General features: G+C 39.4%; 3 protein-coding genes across 4 annotated transcripts; 2 read left to right on the top strand and 1 right to left on the bottom strand.

Moving 5' to 3' along the window:
• On the top strand, nt 1-4,279 carry LOC146622913 (gamma-aminobutyric acid receptor-associated protein-like 1). Its single transcript, XM_085366469.1, has 5 exons — nt 1-195; nt 1,094-1,183; nt 1,838-1,916; nt 2,744-2,862; nt 3,666-4,279. Exons 2-5 carry the CDS (start codon nt 1,094-1,096, stop codon nt 3,729-3,731), a joined length of 354 nt encoding a protein of 117 aa, XP_085222595.1. The 5' UTR covers nt 1-195; the 3' UTR covers nt 3,732-4,279.
• Nucleotides 4,280-6,698: 2,419 nt separating this feature from the next.
• LOC146622914 (C-type lectin domain family 6 member A) lies at nt 6,699-12,139 on the top strand. 2 transcript variants are annotated; one of them, XM_085365514.1, is made up of 7 exons: nt 6,699-6,855; nt 7,103-7,201; nt 10,134-10,241; nt 10,525-10,653; nt 11,019-11,170; nt 11,306-11,403; nt 11,684-12,139. In XM_085365514.1, exons 1-7 carry the CDS (start codon nt 6,765-6,767, stop codon nt 11,811-11,813), a joined length of 807 nt encoding a protein of 268 aa, XP_085221640.1. In that variant the 5' UTR covers nt 6,699-6,764; the 3' UTR covers nt 11,814-12,139. The 2 variants fall into 2 exon arrangements, with proteins under 2 accessions (XP_085221640.1, XP_085221639.1); XM_085365513.1 differs by lacking the exons at nt 6,699-6,855; nt 7,103-7,201 and adding an exon at nt 9,856-10,053.
• A 267-nt stretch (nt 12,140-12,406) lies between these two features.
• On the bottom strand, nt 12,407-21,111 carry trpv6 (transient receptor potential cation channel, subfamily V, member 6). The gene is made up of 16 exons (XM_085365515.1): nt 20,981-21,111; nt 20,788-20,885; nt 20,578-20,700; nt 19,869-20,009; nt 19,609-19,707; nt 16,337-16,512; nt 16,096-16,242; nt 15,910-15,989; nt 15,669-15,804; nt 14,813-14,899; nt 14,642-14,718; nt 14,384-14,549; nt 14,165-14,231; nt 13,798-14,066; nt 13,597-13,703; nt 12,407-12,638 (listed from the first exon to the last, which is right to left on the bottom strand). Exons 1-16 carry the CDS (start codon nt 21,109-21,111, stop codon nt 12,407-12,409), a joined length of 2,136 nt encoding a protein of 711 aa, XP_085221641.1.
• Between the last annotated feature and the right edge of the window lie 3,057 nt (nt 21,112-24,168).

Below are 24,168 nucleotides of genomic sequence, written 5' to 3' on the forward strand. Positions count from 1 at the left end.
GTTGTTTTCGTTGAACAGAATAAGTAGAGCGGTCGACATCTTTGACAGCGATAGCCGTCTCGTGCGTGATCGTGCGTTTTTTATTAGCATTTAAAAAGAATTCTGGTTATTTTTTGGGGGGAAATTTGAAAGCCCAGAGCATCACTGGAGTATATCTTTTTTTCTGACCTGTTTTGACTAAAACTTGTTTTAAAGGTATGTGAGCAGTCAGTCTTGATACGTTAGCTGCCGTTACTAGCATTACATAGCATCGTATCGGATTTCTCTCACTGTAATTACGATCGGCCTTTACATGCTAGACTTGGAGGCACTTGGACTTGAATGATTTTAAGGGTTTGGTTGTTTTATGGTTGCTTAACATACGGGAAGCGAGCTTAGTCCGGTGCTGTTGTGAGAAATGACGTGGCCTAACTTCATAATGACCCCAACCTACGTGAACCCACAAACGGGTGTAACCATGATCACAACGGTACATCTGTACAATCTGCACAATCTCTACACTGATAAAAATCAGTCAAGGAAATGTCATACATTATTTTTGTCCATCAGGAGCAACCTGACTGAACCTAAAATGCGTTTTAAGTCTAATTGTCATGGTCGTGCCCTGTTTTAGTAGAGTTAATGAACATGTAAACATTGTTTTGTTTCCTAAAAATGAATCTAATCAAAATAAAATAAAAAATTAGCCCATCATAACTTTGCAGAGCTGACTGTGAGGTCTGCAAAATTTGACAAAAATAAAAATACATTTCCCGTTCCAAAAACGGCAATGGGTATTGTGCTGTTGACAGATAGATTTAAGGTACAATTTTGTGTTGTTTTTATTTTAATGGAAAACTCTAACCCTGCTTACAAAAATATGCAATGTACACAATGTCCATAATGTCCACAATTCCTAATACGACCTTTGCAAAACTCTTGACCTAAAGATGGATTGATATTAAACAATGATGCACTCTTCCAGCTGTCATCATCACTTGTTAACTGAATGCACTGGGCACTGAAGTCAGTCCACCAGTGTGCTTTCTCCTTTGTCTACTGCATAAATATAGCTATTGTGAGAAACTTCATGTTTCCCTGTGTATGGTTTCAGATGGGCAGTCAGTACCAGCGCTCAGTACCACTAGAAGTGAGGAGAGCAGAGGGAGAGAGAGTTCGGGCCAAGCATCCCGACAAGATACCGGTGAGTACAACAACAGTGACTTTTTCCCAGTAGACTTGATTAATTTTTATAAATTTATACACGGACAACAAAGTGCCTTAACAAGTTTAGCAATTTACTCTTGAAAATTATGCACAGCTAATTTAAGGTGGACTTTCTATGGTCATTTTAAGCATTTTTTTTTTAAATTCTTGGGCTCTATTAGAGTATCTTCGGTTAAAAAAAGATCTTTGTTTGTCTTCTACTGGACCTCAGTTCATCATCTCTCTAAAGCAACTGTTGTAGCCACTCTCCCTTTAAGACAACTTTCATCTGATTGGCTGGCACTTTAAAGTGGCACTTTTGCCTCTCAGGGATTATTTGGACATCTGCTGACCTCAATATTTGGAACTTTGGCCATGTTTAATGTGAGCACCCACCATTGTAACAGTATATATGTGACAGAAAGCAAATAAAAGTGTAATAGATCTACTTCATAGGTTTGTAATAAAAAAAAAATGACAACAACATTATTATTCTTTAAGACTCATTTTAATTGGTGGTATGTAGACTGCTGTTTTATATATATATATATATAAATGATAAATGATTTTTTTCTTGTTTATATTCAGGTACTTGTTCTCTGTGCCTTTGTTTGTTAATGATTGCTTTTTGTTTCGGGGTGTGTTTTTGCAGATCATTGTTGAGAGGTCCCCGAGGTCACGAGCTCCTGAACTGGACAAGAAGAAATACTTAGTACCCTCCGATTTAACAGGTGAAACGACATTACAGATATTTTGAAACCAAAGGAAAAATTAAAAAGTGAATGATTGAAGAGTATTTGTAAGCAGGACGTGTTATATTTTAACAGGGCCTGACAAACTATGCAATGTCAAAGCTGTTTTCAAATTACTTTAAGCCAGTGTCAACTTTGCTCTTCTGGTTTTGGTGATCAGCCAACACAGGACTAAACAGCAAATATCTGCTCTATCCACACAAGCCAACCGTATCTCCTATGATGTACTTTCCAAAGCTTTTGGACCAGACAGGATGTCCCTAATAAGTTAAAAGCTTTTGCGGGCATCTTTTTAAACATATTTAGAGATTTTCAAGTGTCAGTGGAGGAGCAGCACAGCAGGAGGCCATTCACTTTGATTAAAACAAAACTAACCACCTCCCATTACCAGTTTTAATGCATTTTTATGTAAATCAAAAGTGAATAAAAAGTACTATTTACATATATATGTAACTGTACATACTCATAATTTCAAACGAAATTCTGCTATTACTGCAACCCTCCCGCAGTACCTTCCCTGTCAACCAGGGGGCACCAGCCACACTTTGGGAATCATAGGTCTGTTTGATAATAACTCGATAAAATTACAGAGAGCTCTCCAGTTCTCCTTTATTGGTCTCTTTAATCTATTGGTAGTTCTCTTAACTTTACAGAAGTTTTGTTTTACGGTAACTGGTTGAGTCACAGACTGATCTGTGACTTGTCATGATCAGTTTTTTCCTCCTTTCTCATCTTACATGAAGTGAAACTCCTGTGTCTGCTATACACTGACCATCCACTCCTTTATCTCCTTCCCCTTTTTTTAGTCGGCCAGTTGTGCTTCCTAATCCGTCAGCGTGTGTCTTTGAGACCAGAGGAGGCGCTCTTCTTCTTTGTCAACAACTCTCTTCCCCCATCCAGCTCCCCTCTTTCTGCAGTATATGAGGTAAACATTTCAGTGCACGCACGCACAGACTCACAACAACAGTTATCCACATTTAGAGATTGCTTTCCTTTTCCAAAACAAAAAATGCAAAAAACACTACACTGTGGAATAGTCTTGAGTAGCCCCTCATTTCTTTATATTTTTCTAGGAAAATGGAAAATAGGTGCAGAAATGTATTGAAACAGGCACAAACCGGGAATGTTTTTAATAGATCCAACTACAGAAATTAAAATTGGTTCTCTGCTAATTTGTCTGGTATGTATAGACACAACACTGGTTCATCCCTTGAGTTCGGTACCTTTTTAATGCTTGAATAATTTGAAGGTCCATGTTAAGTGGCTTAAAAAGTAGGAAAAAGCTTTAAAAAGTTGCTGCTCTGGGCATAACATACTGAATTTGTCTTCACATTCTGAAACTCTTTTGGCAGATCTGCTTAGGCAGCAGTGTTACTTCGCTTTTTCTAATCCTATTAATACGCGCCTAACAGAAAGTAAACAGAAGTAAGGATGAGCTAAGTGATATTTTATCATCCGAAAAGTGATGCCAAAATCAGAATATATAGAAAAGAGAAGTGAACATCTTGATACAGTTGAGGGTTTGATTAGCTCTAAAGGTAACGTGTAAATGAAGACACATTTTTTTCCCATTCTTTTTACACTTCGTCAGAGAAGGAAGTTAGATAAATTGCTGACTTGTTTTATTTCACATCCAAAATAAACTTCTGTTTTTCATTGTTGTTCACAAAGTTCACAAACTTTTCATGCTCATTTGTGGATTATTCCCTGCTATTTTAATGTGTTCAGGAGCACCATGAAGAGGACCTGTTTCTCTACATGACCTACAGTAATGAGAGCGTGTACGGTGCATGAGGACGAACGAAAGACTCAAGCAAGCAAGAGAGCAAATGAGAAGAGTGATATGGGCTGAAGAAAGAATTGGGGCTGTTTCGAAATGCTTCACATCCACCTTTTATTCTCTATAATAGTAGCTTTGATAAGTAACTACCGTGCATGGTGGAAGAAAAGCTTTGTATAAAACAATGTGGTGCTGGCATGGTTTTAACTTTCAACAGTATTTTAAGGGGAGAAGGATGGGTAAGTCATGTTGATTTCCTTACTCAGTAAACAAAAACACAGGAAGGTTTGAAAGCACGAATTCTTTGTAAGAAGTGGAACTTATTGCAATTATGTTGAGAGAGCTCTTTTTTTCCTCACTTACCTGTATTTAATGCAAATAGTACTTTTGTTTTTGTAAATTATCATAAACTTTTGTGGAAAAAAAAAAGAAGCCATCCATTGTGTGCGTTCTTTTCTTATTTGTTTGCCACTGAACGGCTAACGTGAAGTACCCCTGAGCAAGGTACCGTCCCTACACATTGCTCCCCAGGCGCCTGATTGGTGGCTGCCCACTGCTTCACTAAGTGAATGGGTTAAATGCAGAGAGAGTAATCCCCACGGGGATCAATAAAGTGAATATTATTAGTATTTATAATAATAATAATATGTGTGTGTGTGTGTGTGTGTGTATATATATATATATATATAACAGCAGTCTACATACCACCAGACGCTAATGTTAGATCAGCGCTTGTCTACCTGCATCCTGCATGAGTCAATCTCCGAACAGCAACGGGCGTGTCCAGAGGAGTACACATTGTTGCGGGGACATCAACAAAGCATGCTTAAGAACTGTGCTGCCTAAATTTGTTCAACATGTGAAATGCCCTACGAGAGGGAACAAAACTTTGGACCATGTTTACTCAATTATTAACCAAGCCTACAGATCTGTTCCCCTCCCCCACCTGAGCATGTCTGACCACCTCTCTCTGCTCATTGTCCTGGCATACACACCACTCAGGAAAAGGACAAAGGGCACCAACCAAACTATCAACACCTTTTTTAGGAAGCTCTGGCTCAGCTGCAGGACTGTTTTGCCTTCACAGAGTGGAGTGTCTTCGAACATGTCGACCTAGAGACTCGCACTGCTGCAGTGCTAGGTTACATCAAGCACTGCATGGACACTGTCACCATGTAAAAGCGGGTACGGGTAGACCACAGCCATAAACCCTGGATGACAAGTAAGGTTCAGGCATTATTAAAGGCACGCAACTCTGCATACCAATCTGGGGACCAGGATATGTAGAGCAGAGAAAGAGCAGACCTTAAAAAAAGCATCAGAGCAGCAAAACTTGACTATTTAAATAAACTATCGGATCGCTTCTCAGATAACAACTCTAAGAAGGTATGGGAGTGCCTGAAACACACCACAAACTACAAAGGCAATAGGGCAAATACAGATAAAATAGACATCTCATTAGCAGAGGAACTTAACCACTTCTTAGCCTGCTTTGAGAGAACTGTAAACACCCCTACCATTCACACCACCCTGCCCATAGCCGCCTTTGAGCACAGCCCACACACATTTACTCCCCAAGAACACCAGGTTTACAATGTGTTCAAAGCAGTTGATCAGAGAAAAGCCGCTGGCCCTGACGGAATACCTGGGAGTGTCTTCAAAGTCTGAGCTGACCAGCTGGCTCCTGTGTTCACCAGACTATTCAGCCTCTCCCTGTTACATGCCACTGTCCCTCACTGCCTGAAATCAGCGACAATAGTACCAGTCCCCAAGTCCACCATCATCAGTGGCCTCAATGACTACAGACCCATCACACTGACACCAGTGGTTGCAAAGTGTTTTGAGAAGCTGGTCCTAAAGCACATAAAGGACTGCCGCCCACTCAGCTTTGGCCCTCGCAGGTCCACAGAGGATGCTGTTTCCACTGCCCTAAACTCTGCTTAGAATCTTGGGACTTCAGTAAGGAAGTCTCTTCATTGATTTCAGCTCGGTTTTCAATACCATCATCCCAGACATCCTTATAGCCAAGCTGGTAAACTTAGACTCCTCCCCCCGCTACATGTGCATGGATCAAAAACTTTATCACAATCTGTCATCAGATCGTCCTCCCTGTCACTCAGCACTGGCTCACCATAGGGATGTGTGCTGAGTCCTCTCCCATACACCATCTACACCAGTGACTGCACCCCCCGCAACCCCGCAACATCATCATCAAATTTGCAGATGACACCACCCTGATGAGAATCATCACCAACGTTGACAACACAGACAGAGGTCCAGGGTCTGACAGAATGGTGTGACCACAATAACCTTACCCTAAACACAGGGAAACCACCTGTCCCCTCTCCATAAAAGGTGACTACATGGAGAGGTTGTCCTCCTTCAAGTTCCTCGGTACCCACATTTCTGAGGACCTGTCCTGGACTACAAATACATCAGCCTGAATGAAGAAAGCTCAGCAGCTCCTCCATTTATTGAGGGTTCTGAGATGCAACAGGCTGCAGACTGACCTCCTAGTGTCCTTCTATCGTGCCACAATCGAGAGTGTGCTGGTGCACGCCATCCCTGTGTGGTACGTTGGTTGCACAACAGCCAATAAGGAGAGAGGGTCATCCAGACCCTCTCTCCTTATTGGTCATCAAAACTGCAGAGAAGGTGTCCACTCTCCATTCTGGACTCCATTACCAGCTCTAGATGTCTCTCCATTTAATGTAAAATGTCTTTTTTGTGCAATATTTTGGCAGATGTGCAGTTTCCATCCACCCTTTTTTATTATTTGTTATATTCTAGTGTACATAGTGTTCCTATATATTTTTTTCTTCTTCTATATTGTCTTTTACTTTTAAACCTTGTGGTCTTGTTACGTAATTCCATTGTGCAAGCAACTGTACAATGACAATAAAAGGTCTAAGTCCAAGTTCAAGTCTAAGTCACTTAGTGTCTGTGCAACTGCATGACAAGTTACATAAGCTCATTGTCAGTTGACTAGGCAGGTCTGAAAAGCTCCAGCAAAATCGAAACTGTGAGAAAACAAGAAGAGGGGAGCCATGGAGATGCAAGAGATCCCCAAAGAGACGGAAAAAGCCAAAGAAGGGGATGAAGGACCGAGCGAACCGATGCTGGAGGTGAAAAAAGAAGGTAAAAAAAAGAAGCTGTTTACATTGTACCAAAGTCTAAATTAAAATTATGTATACAAGTCATGCAAATGTTATGTAAAGTAAGTAAACTGTGCAAAAGATTCAAAACTTGTTTAATAAAAAGAAAATCCTTAAAGTTTTGAGATTTTTAAAAAAGTTTACTTTAGAAAATCCAGATTATTTGAAAGCCGACCACAGTTGGTTCATTTCTCTTGCTAAAATGTGTCCATCTGTATTTTTATCTTTAGAGGAAGCAGAACAAGACCACTACGCCAAACTGCAAATTTCATCTGAGGATGTCTATTCAGAAGCTTTCTCTGCGGCTGGTTCACGAAAACAAATACTGGGTACAGTTTTACACAAAATATTTGTGTCTTCAGCTGGTTGGTTGCCCAGTTTCGGCTCGTTCTTTCTTTTTTCAGTACGTGCTTTAGGTAAAACACAGGATTTAGTATCATTATTATACAGAATAATAATAAATGTGTTTTTTGTCTTTATAATCTACCATCTGGGAGATAAATTAAAGCAGTAAATATTTTGGTTTCTCACAAAAAACGATTCAGCCAAAGAGAAAAAAAAAAAAAAAGCAGAAGTGGGTTTTTTTTGGTAATCTTCAAACCGCATCACCAGTTACAGTAAAATGTGTATAATAGTAACCATTGCAGTGAAATTGCGCATGTTTAAATCTTTGTAGAATTTACTGTAGAGTCTGTATAATACTATTTTTTAATGTTTTTGTAGGATTATCAAATAAATATAGTACTGAATATTTGATATATGGTATTAAATGTTTCAGTTTGTAGTATTTAGGGCTGTGACCGTCTTTTTATTTTTAGTGATTTATTGTTGATGTTTTCTTGTTTTACACTAAAACTTACAATGTAGAGGCAGATTTCTTGTCTTTATTAAGACAATGATCTTTGACGTGGTACATTATTTGTTGCTTTTCAAAACAAATGAATTTATTGACCATTTTGTCCTAAGTAAATTGTTTCGGCATAAAAAGCTCCCTCAGTTTTTCCCATGCATTTATAATGCTAATGATATGCATCAAGAAAATGTGTTTTTACTAATGTCTGGAGATATTGCAATATATATAAAAAAGAATTTGTGTTAAAAAGTAGAAAAATGAAAATCACTGCGGAGTAACAATGTAAGTTTACCTGAAATATAAGGTACTCTGAAATATTGCTGTCTTATAATTAGAAGCAGTATTAATACAGCTGCCACTGCTAATAAAACTGTTACTTAACATAATCAATAATCTTACCATTAAAGAGTAATATACAGGAAAATAGAACTAGATATATTGGTGGCGTTTCATGATTTCGCAACTTATGGTGTTATTGTCATGCGCTTTCGGTTTAATTCGTCTAAATCACATGGAAATTGTGCAATTTTTAGTATCTAAAAATGCTTTTAAGCAGGCTCAGCAGAACATGGGATTCAGGATTTTCTGTTTTAATGGAGAGAAGAGAAGAAGGGTGAAAAAAATGTTTTTCATTTAGTGTGTACTTTGGGATACTTTAGAGAAAAACTTATTGTGCCCTCTTCTTGTTTAGTTTTTTAATTGTATAATCATTTATGTTATCATATAATCAATTAATTACAAAAATATTTTCTTTATTAATCATTTGTTTAGCATTAATTTTCATGTCTCTTATAGAGTAAAATGTGATATAGAATATTTTACTAATAATTACCTTCTATCTACACGTTAGTATCAAAGGTACTGGCTGTATCGTCAAGGGTCTGAACCTCCCTTACTACATTATAAATATATATTATATTACTATATTATATTAAATAAAATAAAATAATAGTTTCTCTTTACTCTTCTCTTTGTAGGTATATACTGGAAACTGTCCAGAATACCTATAGTAATTAAATTTCACGTATGTCAACTGTAAATGCTAAGTATCACTAAAAGTAAGTATGTTTAGTTAATCAAATTACATCCTAAGTCCAGAAGAATTACTTACGTAATTGTGTAAAATTACTCTGTAAGATCTGGGCTTTGTTATGAAATGCTACTGCTATAATTTATGTTGGTTAATTAAGCTTAGTTCATGAGTTTTTCCTTCATCTGTTACATCATTTTAATCCAATTTGCGTGCAACCATTATGATAAGACCACATGTAGTTTGAGGTTGCTGTGCTGTTAATGTAACCCAGTGCGAATAAAAATTCGCCCACAGCCTGAAGGCAAAACGGTCTGACAGGAAGTCTGTCTGTTGTGTGTCTTTACAAAGAACAATTTTAACTAAACTTCCCTCTAACCACATTACTCACAACCTGTTGTAGTTTGGCCTTTGTGTTGAACTTCCATCGTTCTTTATTGTTGTAGTGAGTCAGTTTAGTCGTTAAGACAACAACAACAGCTGCATAAATAAATAAATAAATAAGTACATAAGACGGCATGACAACATGGCACAGCAATGTGTCTAACTTTTTTATGATCACTAACCCGCAAAAAGGCAACAAAGCCAATTAAAGCTATCACAGCACGAGTCATGTTCTTTTTTGCAATTTGGTGAAATCAAATAATGGTTTTGTTTACAAGAATATGTTGTTAATTAGATTAATGGAAGATATTTTTATTACATTGCTGAGGTACAAACAAACAAGTCTTGCTCTCTTGTGCTTCATTAAGTTGTCACCCACGTCCTCTTTCTTTGCAAAACCTTGTACTATAACATGATATTTACAGACTAATGTTTTAAATCTGCATCAGTGACGTGTGCATCCTCCGTATCTCCAAAGCATTAGACATAAATACTGATCTGAAATTAGTTATCTGCTGTTTTGAAGGAGAAAGTCTGCTGTGTCTGTGTTTTTCTCAGAACTTTGTCACACACACAGACTAATGTTTAAAATGAGAGAGACAGGAAGAGAGTTTAAAGTTTGGGTCATTCAAGGACAAGCCAGGCACTGTGCTCCATGAATAACTTAGGAATCTATGAAGGTCAAGTTGCTATGGTGATGAGACAAAGGGGGCGTCCTATAACTGCACTGTTGCAGCCAGTCTTGAGTCAGCAGAGAAGACGGAGCACAACAGAGCAAACAAGCTTTCTCTCAAATACCAGGACGTTTTTCTCCATGTATATTAAATTCTGCCGCAGTTACGGTGAGGATAAGAAAGATGAGGCTGATGAAAACTTGCAACCCAAATTATCGGTTGAACTGGAGGGGAAGAAAGGTAGGAAGCTGCAGCTTTTGCAGGCTTCATGGCGGTCTTTGTTGTGCTCATTAACATTTATCTGATGTCGTCTTCCTCAGGCAAAGAACCAACTGGAGGAAATGTGCGTCTGTACCGTGGAGTGTGCTTATTCCTCACCTTAATGTGCATCGTCCTTCTGGTGGTTGTCATTATCCTCAGCCTGAAACGTGAGTAGCTGCAGCCATGGATCTGAATTCATGTCAGCGCTGTGATAACAAACCCTTCCTGGCACCACCATGTTTATAACACCAAAGCAGATTACGTAAGACTGAAGGTCCTGGCAGAGCAGGATCAAAATGGTGCACAGTTGTTTTCAGCTATGGATTTTTAAAATTCTATTTCTCATAACAGTGCATAACAAAGGAGTAAAACTATTGCTTATTGCTTTGCTGCAGCCTCAGGGCATTATTCCTTCTCTCAAATCTCCTCCCATTGTGCTCTGATTTCTAGTGCAAACTGGACCCACAGTCTGCCCGGTGGTAGAGGAAAGTGCAACAGCTAAAGAAGCAGTACCTGCGTTTGCTCCAGGATGCTCCTTCGAGAACTGCCAGGCCCAGTTCCCAGCTATTCACATTAAACGTGAGCAGGCACAAAAAGTGGGGGGGGGGGGGGATTCTTTCTCAATCACCTTGTTTTTAGCTATAGTTCTGCTTTCATAATGATTCAAATTAGTTTTTAAACAAGTCTCGACTCAAGTTCGTGTTCTTCTTTGGCTTCTTTTTTTGTTTATAGAACAGGAAAAATTGAGACTCTTTTAGATTTCTGTGCAACTGAAAAAATACATGCATAAAGATGAAAATATGATGAAAATTAAATCACAAGCAAAACCCTTGAATATGCAAAGGAAAAAAAGAGTGTGGGAAGCTTCAGGTCTGATTAACAGCTTTTTACTTTTTCATTAACCTGTTTTTTAAATAAGCTTTTCCTGTTCTCTCTGCTTCCAGATCATGGCTGCCGGCTGTGTGGTGATGGGTGGATGACCTTTGGCCGATCGTGCTTTTTCCTGTCGACTTTTAGACTGAAGTGGCACCAGAGCGAGCAGAACTGCACCTCCAGAGGGGGATCTCTGGCTGTTATTACAAGCAAAGAAGTTCAGGTGAATCTGATAACTTTTATGCCGCTCTCTTCCTTCCTTGAGTTATTAACTATATGCTTATATATTACAAGCAAGCAGTTTATGAAGTGGTAATAATTGCTAATAGTTACGCATCAATGGTGTTTTTTCTTTTAGGACTTTCTGACACAGAAAGGGAATCTCCAATACTGGATCGGCACCATTAAAAAAGGCACTGAATGGACCTGGGTTGACAGCACAAAGCTGCAAGAGAGGTCTTTATTCTATAAATGATTCTATAAATAGTTATTAAAACAGACAATTGACTAGTTTAGACATAGTTGTTTGTGGTTTAGATCAGGGTTGCCACTATTGCACTGTGCATATTGGTGTTTGTACATGTGTTAATAAGCTTATAAAATAAAACATTTATTGCACAGCTGGCAAATTGAATTACAAGTGTACCTAATAAAGTGGACACTTTGTTCAAACAAAGAAAAAATCCAGATATAGATTGCAGAATAATAGTTAATGACTCTTTCTTTTGTTTTGCAGCTATTGGGCAGAAGATCCAAGAACTGGGAATTGTGGGATCCTAGAGAGCACAGGCCCATCTGCCAGAAACTGGATTAGAGCTCCCTGCAACGTCGCCACTTACTTCATCTGTCAGCTGCAGCTCTTGTAAAAGAACCGCGAGCAAATCTGTTCCGCCAGCAAGCATCAAATTCAACAATAACATGCCAAGACATCTCTTTCCAGTATCCAGCAAAGAAATATAAACAAGCTTTTTAGATAACAGTTGCTAAGTCTGACACTTAGCAGTTTATTTACAGTAGATTTTCTTGCAGCTTAGTGTGGAATAATTTCTGCTCTAATATTTGATTGTAAAGCTTTGTAAGTGCCTTGCTCCTTTGTTTTGTATGATTTTATTATCTGCTGTCTGCTTTACAAATGAAGTGACAGTGAAACTGTTTTAAGAAAGTTTTATTCTCATATAAAATTACTCATTACCTACATGATAAGATGAATCTCTATGTTGTTTTTTTTTTAGCATATATTCCTGCTAGACATCTTTCATATTTCTATAAAAATCACAGTCTGTTCTATGGCATAATACTGCGGAAATAATTGCACTGTTTACTATGTTGAAAAATCAAGATAGTGTGGTTCTTTCACCCCAAGGTCACTGAAATTCAGCAATTCTTTACATCTACTTAATATGTATATGACTCAAAGTTGATGATAGGAAGGAACTTCTGGGTTAGATGGCATCTCTCTCTAAACATATTTAATGCTCTGTTCCTCCTCTGGCTCATCCTGTTCCATCTCCAAACCTAAAGCGCTGTGTCGAACCAGCTCCCACCATCCTCCTTTGTTTTTAAGTCTCAGCTTCAAGGTTCCCTTGAAGTCAGAATTTTCATCTCCCTCCGTTTCCTTTTCATCCTCTTTGGAGAAGACGTTTACGTAACGCCGCATCTTTTGCATCATGGAGTCATTTCTTTCCTCAACCCTGCAAAGAAGACGAATAAAGAAAAAGTCACGCATGTTTCAAAATTAATTATGTTACACTCTTCTTTTTAGTTTCCGTTTTTTTTTTGGGGCCCCACCTACAAAACAAAAAGCTTATTCACTTACAGAAGGAAAACAGTTTTGCCCACTGACACTAAATGAAAGCCTTTGATGGACTTCACCCATGAGTAATGCTGTGCCTGCAGTGAGAAGCACCATTCTTATCGTATTACTAATACTATATTTTTCCCCCTACTTATACATATATAACCTACTATTACACTTAAAAGGGTGTATTATGCACATTTTCCCTGTCTACACTAGCTTTCCATAACTTGCAGTTCAAAATGATCCTTATTAGTCTTATACTGGCTTGGAGCAACTCATATTTGTCCAATTCACTTTAAACTACCTGTCTTCTGATTGGTTGGCCCTCACAAACAGGAGCTTGTGCTCAAACAAGGGCTTGCATTCAAAGTTGTATGTCAAGAGTAGAAAGAACTTATAAAACTGAGTTACAGCACTTCGAATTTCAAGCTTTTGGCTTTTGTTTCATGTTTTCTTTCATATGAGCATTCACCAGTTGAGATAAAATAAGAAAAAACACAACCAAAGGAATATTTGATGTGTTGAGAAATAGACTGAATTGATTTGTACTGAAAGGCAGCTTTTGTTAGCCAGGCTGAATGTTTTTCCTCTTTAACCTTGATGAGACGGACGCAAAAATGAAAAGAATCGACTAAGAAAAACATGCAGTGTAGCCTTAGGAGGTGTGAAAGTAATATAAAAACTACAATAAAAAAAAAGAATTGAGCATTTTATAGCGTGACATGAGCTGTGGCTGTCGTTTCTGTACAAACTTCCTGTTTGACTTTATTTTTAAAGATAACATCCCTTTCTGCTGTGTTAGGTGATTTCTGTGGGTTTTCGTCTGTTCCTGACACAAGGTTGCATCTTACCTGAGATACCAGCACTCTTTCAGGCCATAGTTCAGCCCACAGACCCCAAGTCGAGGCCAGAGACAGCGAGGAAGCCTCCTCTCCAGCATGAGCGTCGTGGCCACCACCTGAATAACAACATTACAGCTGTAAACATGACACAGCAATGCTTAACGCACGCTGAAGAGGTGATTACACATGTGTGTGTAATAACCCTGTTACCTGAGTCCTCCAGAGCTCATCTCTCTCCTGGCCCACCCTCCATTGTGTGTCACTCATCATGGCGGTGAGCAGATTTAGCAGAAGGATGTGGGAAACCAGAGAGGAGGTGCAGTGCAACACATGGACAATCGCAGGTATAGGGATGGTGTGGTCCACAGGCAGATCGATGAGGCCAACGCTGAGCTCAAATTGGGAGAAGAGGCTGATGGGATATGAGCGATACGCAGGAAGGGAATCTACCTCCTGAGTCATGTAGACTATCCAGAGGGCTGAGAAGAAAAAAATGTTTGTAAGAGAGCAGGAAGGTCTCCTTTAAAGAATGTTTTGTAAAATTTGTGTTTATTTTTATTGCTAACAATATACTCACAGGTGGAAAAGGCAAAGAGCACAATGGAAATCAGCCACATAAACTTTGTCAGGTCTCCAAATATAATCTAGGGGGAAACGAGACACAAGCGAGCTCAGTCTGAAAATGTAAAACCTCAAAAACCAAAACAACAAATGAAAACATGTGTGAGCAGGTGTGTGAGCAGAGCAAACTCATGTTTTTGTTACTCATGGAGCTCGTGTAGAAACCCATCCGCACCTTCTGTATCGTGATGACGTAAGGGCCAAGCATTTCGAAGCCACGGGCGAAGAACATGACATTACACCAGCCGAGGACCAAACACACTGCCATCACCTCGGCCTCCCTCTGCACCTCACAGGCTCTGAACACGCACAGCAGCACCACCAAGCAGGCATAGCTGATACTGGTCAAAAACAAGAGCGGCAGCAAGGTTAGGCAGTGTTCCCAAACATTATGCTTTGCTTGGGTTCTCAGAGGGTGTGTGTGCTTGCTTACAGGATAACATGGAAAGGGCCTCCCAGTGCCGTCTGGCCAAAGTAGCGCTTTGCTCCAACTCTCAGAATATCTGGGATCTGTTAGGAGCACAGGGGATGCATGAGGTCAGAACAGTTCACAGTAATGTACTGTTGAATATTTTTAAACAAAAAGCATATTTTAAATGTCCACCTCCAGCACAAGGATGACAAAAGCTCCAATGACGCTGATAATCTCTCCTGCGAGCCGCACATTATCCCCATGTGTTGTATAACTCTCCTGAGGTGGACAAAGAGGAAATGATGCTGTTATAAATATTAAAATCTCATTATTGTCTGACAGTGTAACTTATGTAGGTGTAAAGTTTGGCATTTACACATGCATTTAGTGGATCTTATGTATTTGAATTTTTACGTAAGTTATGGCTGAAGTAATTTGGGGCAAAAAAACCTCTGGTGGTGCTGTAGTTCAGGAAGTACTAACTGCCAAAGTAGAAGTGACACGCTATGAAAGTGTTGCCTTCCTAAAATGTGTAGCAGGCCCCAGTGCAGGTGGGGACTGGGAAAATAGGGGGTAATAATGGATTCAATTAGAGGAATCTGAATTTTTAGTGGGGACTGACCTAAACATCTACACCCAAAACGTCAACTCCATAAAACTCATGTAATAGAAGTACAAACTGAAAAAATTAAACAAAGATAAGAGGGTAGAAAACTAAATCAAAGTACTCATTATGCAGATTCGGTCGACTATTTGGATCATAATAATTAGTACTAACACGTGAGAGCTGGTTTAATGTTACTTCTAGGCAGTCAGTTTTATAAATGTTCATATTTTATTTCCAAAAGGTTAATCTGAAATATGACTCTTTAAAATAAATGTGCTGTAATAAAAATCTAATTATATTTTTGGGATAGTTCAAAAACAGTCAGCACATTGAACATAAAAATTTCACTTTAGGTGTCTCATTCAAACAGTATAGTGAGTAAAATGTTGAGATCTGTTTAAGGTTTTCTAATGTCTATGATAATTCATAGTTCTGGCCCACCTTGAGCGTCTTCTGAACCCAGACAGTTTTGTCTGCATCTGACGTTGTGTAGTTCTCTGGAGCGTTCTTTAGGGGGCGAAACATACAGCACATTGTGAAAGTCCCGATGTACAAGAGATACAGAAACAGCAGAAACCTAACAACAAAAAGGGAGGAAGAAACCCAGTGTGTTAAACAGCAATAGACATGTGTACAATTCAAGTATTTTAGTTCAGATTTAACAAAACTAACAAAATCTTACCTGAAGTAATGTTTCCCATACAGGTTCCACTTCAGACTAACCAGCTGCCTCACAGGAGTGACCTCCAGGATCTTCCTTGCCTGGAGAGCAAAAATAGAAGAGATATAAAAAATCTCAGAGTCAGAACTAACGTCCTGATAACAATTAGCATTTTCTCCTGAATGCTACCTACATATTCTTCTGTACCTCTTTCTGCTGGCTGGCCACAATGACCTCCAGCACTGACATGCTATCGGCCCACGAGTCGATCTCGGACAGGTCATACAGGTGAGAGGTCAAAGGGCCCAGACTCCACTGGACTACACGCCTTTTGTTAACTAGGTGCTGGAATATCTTTAAGAGACAGGGGGTTAGGATGAGATTAGGAACAATCTGTTCCACCTTTCATGTTTGGGTCACCATGTGAATCTTCCATGGTACTACTCACCACTGTGTTTCCCTCTTTTGCAGCCAGCTTAAAAGGTGTAAGGCCTCGGGAGTTGGGAACCATATCAAGGGGCACTTGCTGGTCCAGCTCTGCATCGCGTGCCATAATCAAGTCAATGACCTGGCAGGCAATGTTCTTGTTGGGCTGCAAGACCAAAATGTGAAGCACTGTGTTGCCTGTATGGAGAGTGTGTACGCAGGAGGCACAAGAAGACAGGAGAAAGCTATTAATTGTTAATAAGACGCTCATATTCAGATATGCACAGCTGGGTTAACCTCCTGAAGGTCCCCATAAACCAGAAATCAGTCATTACTCTGAAACATTTAGCTATGTGAGCAAAAACTGGCAACAATTAGTTTAGCATTTAAAAATGTTTTTTTAATTTTTAACCTATACTCTCGAGGTACTTCAATGATCTTCTTTTAATTACTGACTCTGGGTGCCCCGCGGCCTTAGTTTTGTTGGACCTGTCCTCTGCTTTTGAGCTGTTGGACCATAACATTCTCTTAATAAGGCTTGAACATCTGGTTGCATTACAGGTATGGTCCTTGGTTGGTTTAATTCCCACTTATCGGAGAGGTCCTTCTCTGTCACCATGGGTACCTACTCCTCTTCCATTGCCCCTGTTACCTGTGGTGTCCCTCAGGGGTCTGTGCTGGGTCCTATGCTGTTTTCTCTATATATGTCACCCCTTGGTCATATTATTGAAAAGTACAAACTCTCTTATCATTGCTACACGGATGACATTCAAATTTATTTTGAATTGACTGAGGGTGATACTTCATCAATGCTTCGCTTCTTCGATTGTATAAGTGAAGTTACCCACATAGCAAGCAGTTCTGGCCTGGATCTGGTATCAAGCCGGCACTGCTGGCTGACTTCTGGCATGTAAAAACATATGTCATCCAGATATGGGCCAGGCCTGGCATAGATGGCACTGTCTATGCGATGGCATGCCATATCTGGCTCAATTGTGGTTTGGTTTATGTGGCCCGGGCCCATAGAAAACAGGTCTGGCCCAGATCTGGCATCAAGGTGGCACATCTGACTGACCGGTGTCATGGCAGGGTGTATGTCAACCAGATGTGGGCCAGGTCTGGCAATGGTGGCACTATTTATGTTCCTATTTTCCTATTTTAGTTAGAAGACCCAAATGCCATGTTGCAATACGATACTGCTATGGTAGCCAAGATTTCAAATGCAGGTTTGACAGGTTTGTGAGTGTACACTTTATCCAAAACCTAGTGACGGTTTACTCATCTTCACCAGTGGGTGGCTGTAGCTCAGGCGGTAGAGCAGTTTACCTACTGATCGGAAGGTTAGTGGTTCCAGCCCTGGCTTATCTAGTCTGCATGTTAAGAATGTGAATGTGTATGAATGCAGTTAGGTAGCACTCAGTTAAGAGAAAGTATGTGTGATTGGGTGAATGTGGCATGTTGTATAGAGCACTTTGAGTAATCCGGGAGACTAGAAAAGCGCCATATAAGAATCAGTCCATTCACTGTCTGAACAGAGTTTTCTCATGTTATGGTAAATGGTAAATGGCCTGCATTTGTATAGCGCTTTTCTAGTCCATAGGACCCCAAAGCGCTTTACACTACATTCAGTCATCCACCCATTCACACACACATTCACACACTGGCGATAGCAAGCTACATTGTAGCCACAGCTGCCCTGGGGCGCACTGACAGAGGCGAGGCTGCCGGACACAGACCAGTGTGTCTGCAACTGGCCTTGTGCTGGCCCATGTGTGGGCCACATCTGGCAAACCTGATCTGGGCCACCAAAGGGCCGTCGTTCTTTGCGGTATGTGGGCCATGTGTAAGCACATTGTGTGGGCCAGATCCGGGTCATACCAATTTTGCTATGTGGGTAAAGACTGGCTGCTGAGCAATTCCCTTAATGACAAGAAAACAGAAATTGTAATCTTTGACAGTCACACCCCTAGAGCCCATCTAACTGGTGTCCTCGGGCCCTTCGCTGATTATCTTTCCGATTCTGCAAGTAATTTGGGTGTTTACCAGGACGGCTCCTTTAAACTTGACAAGCATGTGTCCTCTGTTATTAAATCTTGTTTCTATCAACTTCGTTTAATTTCTAAGGCCAAGCCATATTTACCATGTGAGGATCTAGAAAAGCTTATCCATGCCTTTGTCACATCCAGGTTAGACTCCCTATACACTGGGATTCATTCTGCCCTTCTTCATAGATTGCAAGTCGTCCATAACGCCGCGGCTCGCCTTCTAACTGGTACTCGTAGGCTTGAGTCTATCACCCCAATTCTCACTGGCCTCCACTGGCTTCCAATTAAACATCACATTGATTTCAAAGTCCTACTGCTTACTTGTAAAATCATAAATAATATTGCACCTAGCTACCTTATTGATCTCCTTAGCGTGAATACTCCCAGTAGAACACTGAGATCGTCTTACTTTTGGTGCAACCTAGGTCACGGCTGCAAACCAGAGGTGACCGCACCTAACCTCTGGAATAACCTTCCTCATACTATTCACGCGTCTCACTCGATCCAGACCTTCAAGTCTCGATTGAAAACAAACCTTTTTAGCTTAGCCTTCCCGGCCTCCTAGAGCATGCCTTTTAATTGTACTTTCTTGCCCTCCCCTTTCCTCTCTTTTACTCTTTTACTTACATTGTTTTATTGTTTTTATCGTTAAGTCTTGCTTCCTTATCTGCGTACTTGTGTACTTGTATGCTTGTTTAAACAATGCCGCCCACCTGCTAGCTTATCCGCCTTTGTACTTTACTACTGTTTTATTGGATTATGTGAAGCACTTTGGCAACCTCTGGTTTTAAATGTGCTATACAAATAACGTTTTATTGTATTGTATTGTATTGTATAATGCCTCAGTAGTGTCTTTGATATGAACAGTCTCCTCAATATAATTTAGCTTTGACAAAAAAGAAGCCTGAAACTTTTACCTTTTCAGGCTGATGTCAATTTTTCTTTTTGCATTTTCAGCTGTTGGTTAGATAAGAAAATTGCTAGTTTGAGCCTGACAGTAATTCTTGAGGTTCTTTGAGTTTAAATTACAAGACCAGTGCCAGAAAGCTGCAATTAGTGGCAAACCCATCAGGGTTGATTTTGTCCTTTAGTGGTGAGAATTTTAGACAATGCTGTGATAAATCAAATTAAAAATAAGACCCTAATAACACATGGGATGCAGAATATTTTGTGGCTTAAGCAGTCACACAGTCAAATTTCCTAGCAGTGTAAAATAATACTTGATCTTCTCTCACTCAAGGGCTCATACCTTTGTAATCCTGGATCCTGGTGCTGGCGCCTGCATCGATTACCATGGAGATGATATCCATATTCCCAGCACAAGCAGCAAAAGACAGGATGTGCTCGCCTGATGAAAAGCCACACATTTTGTTATTTTGCACAAAATCTCTCTCTGCCTTGTTTTTATCACATATGTTGGGACCAGTTTGGGGTTTTATTGTCCTGCCACTGGCCTTGTAATTAATGGTTGAAACATTTCTTTACGTAAGTTCACTCATGCTGGCTTACCACAGTACATAAGTCCTCCTATCCTCTTCCTGAAATACAGACCAGTGACTCTAGGTGTGGACACGTCACCACCGCGACTAATCAGATGACGAACCAGGTCGATGTTCTGATTCACCACAGCAATGTGGAGAGGAGTAATCCCTGAGGCGGAGCACAGAGAGAAAGTGTACATCAGTTCACTGCCAACACACTGGTTTTCGTTTCACCAGCTTTGGTAAAACCTACACTTAATGCTTTTGCTTTATCCACCACTGTAACCCTGACAGGGTTTGCTCTCCAAAAGCAGCAGATGAGGCCTCATAATTGGAATTTGTTGCCCTTTATTGATTTATTGTTAGATGAATAAAATAATGAAGTAAAAAAAAACAAAACCTCAGCGATATGATTTGACTAATTAAAATATTTTTTAAAATATTAGGGAGCTTAGAAAGAAAGTGACTAAGACTTCTTTAAGTTTCTTTAAGTTTCTTCAGTTCGCTTACTTTCTAAGGTCCTTAGATTTTTTAAAAACCTGCTTAAATTGTTGTGTTAGGCTTTTACATGCCCTTGTATCCACTGTATCAAAAATCTCACAGATTTTGCTAATAAGCTGAATTATTTGAATTGCAGACCAAAAAGCTGCCAACTTGACATCTATATAGTTACACACAGCACTCAGTCTGCATGATGTGCATTGGTGTTTTGCAGTTATGAATTTCTGCATGTCAACCTTGGAAAAGTTCAGAGGTCATGGGCTCGTTAATGAGGTCAGGAGCTCCATCCATCAGAGCCACAGCAGCATCCAGGTTATCGTTCATAACAGCAACGTGAAGGGCCGTCTCTCCCAGGGAGCCTGAACAAGAAGATACACCTTCTAAAATCACGGAAAACACACCAAAAAGGCAGCAATGTAAGGTTTAAACTCCTTGTTCAGTCGTACCTCTCTCAAAGATATTCGTGGATGCACAACCTAGCAGTTTCTTGATGCAACCAGCACTGTTGTTTTTAGCCGCATAGAAGAGAGGAATGTCATTCACACTGAGGGACAGAAGGACAGAAACAAGAAATCAGATTTATGGTAAAACTTTAAACAAAACTGAATGTACTGGAAAGTGGCGTCAGCAGGAGTTTACCCTTTTGTGTAGAGCAGAAATGTCTCATCCAGCATTTCATTCCATCCTTTTTTGTTCTGAAGGCGAAACTTCAGCTGGCTCCACCAATGGTTGAGCTCGCTCGGAGCAGATCTGGCTAAAGACGGTGACATTGGCACCTGAGGTTTGACTAGAATTGTGAAACGAAAAGTTAGGAATGTTTTTTAAGAAACTCAAGAAAGACAAAAGTAGAGTGGGTGAAAAATTAATGCTATGGAGTCTAAATCCACAGGTGGAAAAAAAAATTGTTCATTTTGGTAGTTTTTTCTATTAATAAATTAAAGTAAATCTTTTCAGTCTTACCTCACCCTTAAGCAATGAAACTGCTGCTCCTCAATCTCTGGTGACACTGAGAGAAACACTCAAAAGTGGACACACCACCTTTAAAAATGTCCCCGAGGAGAGATGAAATCCCTGTGGCATCACCAATATATATATATGTCCCAGCCAAGAGGGAGGAGATATGAGAGCAAATGGGTGGAGAAGGAGGATGCGTGGAAAGCTGACAGGTAAGAATAAGACAGTGACGCAGTAATGAGCAAGGAGACTTTCACTGGTCAGAAGTGCCACAGAGAAAGCTGTGCTTCAACTCCCTGTTGACAAGGAATTCCTTTGTCATGCTGATCTAAAATTATTGGCTTGATCTCCTTAAAAGCAAAGTGACAATGGTCCAGTCCCCAGTTCGCGGATATCTATGCAATCACCAGGCCTCTCAGCATTCCTCTGACTACCACCGAAACCTGCATGGCCACTATGAAAATTCAGCAAGATCATGACAGTCAACACACCACTTGTAGTGAACTGTTAAGAAAACCTGTTTGGAAATTGCAAGCATGCTGTTCTATACCTCGCTTTATGGCATTGCATTTTAGTTTGGATCTTTTTTTTTAATGAATGAGCAAAATCCTCAGAGTGAAACTGGAATTATTTGGAAAATATGGAGATTATAAAGGATTTTCCACCATGCTGCTTCTTGGACACACAAACACTAAACATCTAGCTTCATTCACAGTGATATAACATGTTGAGCACCATTCATGTGTCAACAGGAATGATCCCAGATGCAGTAATTACTGCACTACAAAGACTATAATGATCATCTAGAGGCTGGCAGCAGCATCATGTTCAATGAGAGAATGTCACTTTTCTCTGAATGTGGAAAACAAAGCTAATGGCGCGTGTTGTTTTGTGAAACTGCAATTAGTTTCAGAGTTGACACATTCAGCTGATAAAAAGCCACAAATTTCATTTACAGAGATCTGATTTATTTACAAACTATTGAATCAGCGAACATTTAAATTTCTGGTCACCTCGGCTGTAGTGGACACATATTTTTCTGCACCATTTTTAGGTCATGACTAAAAAGCTGGTTAACCACTGGATAAACAGGGTTTAGGAAGACTATAGGAGGCCCTGATAATGGCTGCCGATGTGGCCATCATTTAGTATTGTGGAGATAATAGCTGTTTACCAGACAGAGAGCACCATCTTTAAGCAGTGTCATAAAGACCAGTAGTTTCAAAACTGCTAAGGTCTTTATAAGAAAACAATAACACTGTAAAAAAAACATGATTTTGTGGCTTTGGTGTTCACTGTTTCTGGACATGTGTAACAACACTGAGTTAATTTGAGGTGAGACACCACAGAAAACAATTATTACAGAAATCTTATGACAGCTGACTCCTGAGTCCAGAGTGACTTAATAGTACTTGATGACCGTTATTTAAGAGCCAAACCAAAACGAAAGTTAAACTAGCCGTAAAATCCCACAAACTGTTTAGTGATAGAAATGCAATTAAAATGAAAGAAATCTTCAGGAAATATCTTTTGTAGTTTTTGTGAACTTGGTCAAATCTGTCAGGACAACAAGGATCAAGAGGAAGAAATTAACTGAGACTGATTCCTTATAGCTGTGAGTCTATAAATGTGTAAGGATTACATAATCCTGAATATCTTTAAAAAAAAAAGAAATATCCTAGAATGATAAAAAGAAAAATAGACCAGCGCAAAACCTTTTTTGACCCTTCCAACATATTTAACTTTGCATACCCCAAAACATTTTTATTTTTAAAAAGCATTAATCAAAGCATTAAAATAGAAAATGATACAACATAAAGAACAACATGATTAACAAAGTGAATTGTAGAGGAAGCACTTGTGAGATATTACAACAAATGTACACCTCTGCGGCCTGCAGGATAAACACACTCCGTCTCTTAGGGTCACAGGTGAGTTAGAGGCTAGTGGCAGGGTACACCCTAGACAGGTCAGCCAACAATCTCACTGATAACCTGACATGCATGTCTTTGGACACAGGGACACCCACAGAGTCACAGACAGGACGTCTCTAGAGTGACTCTACAAAAGTCCCCTGACTGGCCAGAGATTTGAACCTACAACTTTCCACACATGGGCCATTAATCAAAGTAATTTGAAAAACTCTTTGAAAAACTGTAAGAATGAAATAAAATAAAAAAACTTCCCCCCACATGCTTCTTAATATCCAAACTTTAATTATTCCTAATAGACTGCATTAAATGATATTGCAAGTAAGATGTATTATAATATGTATTTTAAATCATGATTAAATTGGATTATGTAAAACCATCACCCTCTGCCATCTGGAAAATTCCAGGTCACATGAGTCATTCTCATATTACTCTTTAGTTCATCATCAGATTTTTCAGTGTTAAAAAATATTTTGAATCTTTCTTTGACCCCGTAATGCCAAATGTGTCATATTTTATACACACGTTTTGAGACGTCAATGCGATTTTTTTTACCCCTTAAAAACCAGATGTGTAAAGTTAACACATAAAGTGTGAGCAAAAAATATTAAAACTCATATATGTGAATTAATATTAAATTTCTTGTTTAAACAAAATTGTCACAAGCTTCAATAAACACATAAAAAGGCAGTTATTTCATGGTTCAGGCTTCAGATGGTTACGATAATAATTCAGTAGGACGAAGTAAATGTTCACTCACGACTTTGCAGAAAATATTTTAATTTCATTTGCAAGGTTATACTGCAAATGAAATCAAATATACAAAACATAATTTTTAACAACTGTTCAGCCTACATGAGTGCAATGTCGTTGTAAATGAAAAAAAAAGGTCTGTTACAAAAATAATGCTATTTTCAAAATTTGTGAATTACTGTTTCCTTA

The sequence above is a fragment of the Diplotaxodon limnothrissa genome, linkage group LG11, assembly GCF_057381915.1.
Source record: "Diplotaxodon limnothrissa isolate DT_005_m linkage group LG11, D_limnothrissa_male_GT1.1, whole genome shotgun sequence".
Classification (NCBI taxonomy): Eukaryota; Metazoa; Chordata; class Actinopteri; order Cichliformes; family Cichlidae; genus Diplotaxodon; species Diplotaxodon limnothrissa.

What these genes read in the sequence shown, in the direction of transcription:
- LOC146622913 (XM_085366469.1), top strand. Translation starts at nt 1,094, where the DNA reads ATGGGCAGTCAGTACCAGCGCTCAGTACCACTAGAAGTGAGGAGAGCA. An exon ending in AGCATCCCGACAAGATACCG is followed by an intron (nt 1,184 to 1,837) that starts GTGAGTACAACA and finishes GTGTTTTTGCAG; the next exon opens with ATCATTGTTGAGAGGTCCCC. An exon ending in AGTACCCTCCGATTTAACAG is followed by an intron (nt 1,917 to 2,743) that starts GTGAAACGACAT and finishes CCCTTTTTTTAG; the next exon opens with TCGGCCAGTTGTGCTTCCTA.
- LOC146622914 (XM_085365514.1), top strand. Translation starts at nt 6,765, where the DNA reads ATGGAGATGCAAGAGATCCCCAAAGAGACGGAAAAAGCCAAAGAAGGG. An exon ending in TTCACGAAAACAAATACTGG is followed by an intron (nt 7,202 to 10,133) that starts GTACAGTTTTAC and finishes CGTCTTCCTCAG; the next exon opens with GCAAAGAACCAACTGGAGGA. An exon ending in CATTATCCTCAGCCTGAAAC is followed by an intron (nt 10,242 to 10,524) that starts GTGAGTAGCTGC and finishes TCTGATTTCTAG; the next exon opens with TGCAAACTGGACCCACAGTC.
- trpv6 (XM_085365515.1), bottom strand. Translation starts at nt 21,111, where the DNA reads ATGTCACCGTCTTTAGCCAGATCTGCTCCGAGCGAGCTCAACCATTGG. An exon ending in GACCTCTGAACTTTTCCAAG is followed by an intron (nt 20,010 to 20,577) that starts GTTGACATGCAG and finishes GCTCCGCCTCAG; the next exon opens with GGATTACTCCTCTCCACATT. An exon ending in TATGGGAAACATTACTTCAG is followed by an intron (nt 15,805 to 15,909) that starts GTAAGATTTTGT and finishes TTTTGTTGTTAG; the next exon opens with GTTTCTGCTGTTTCTGTATC.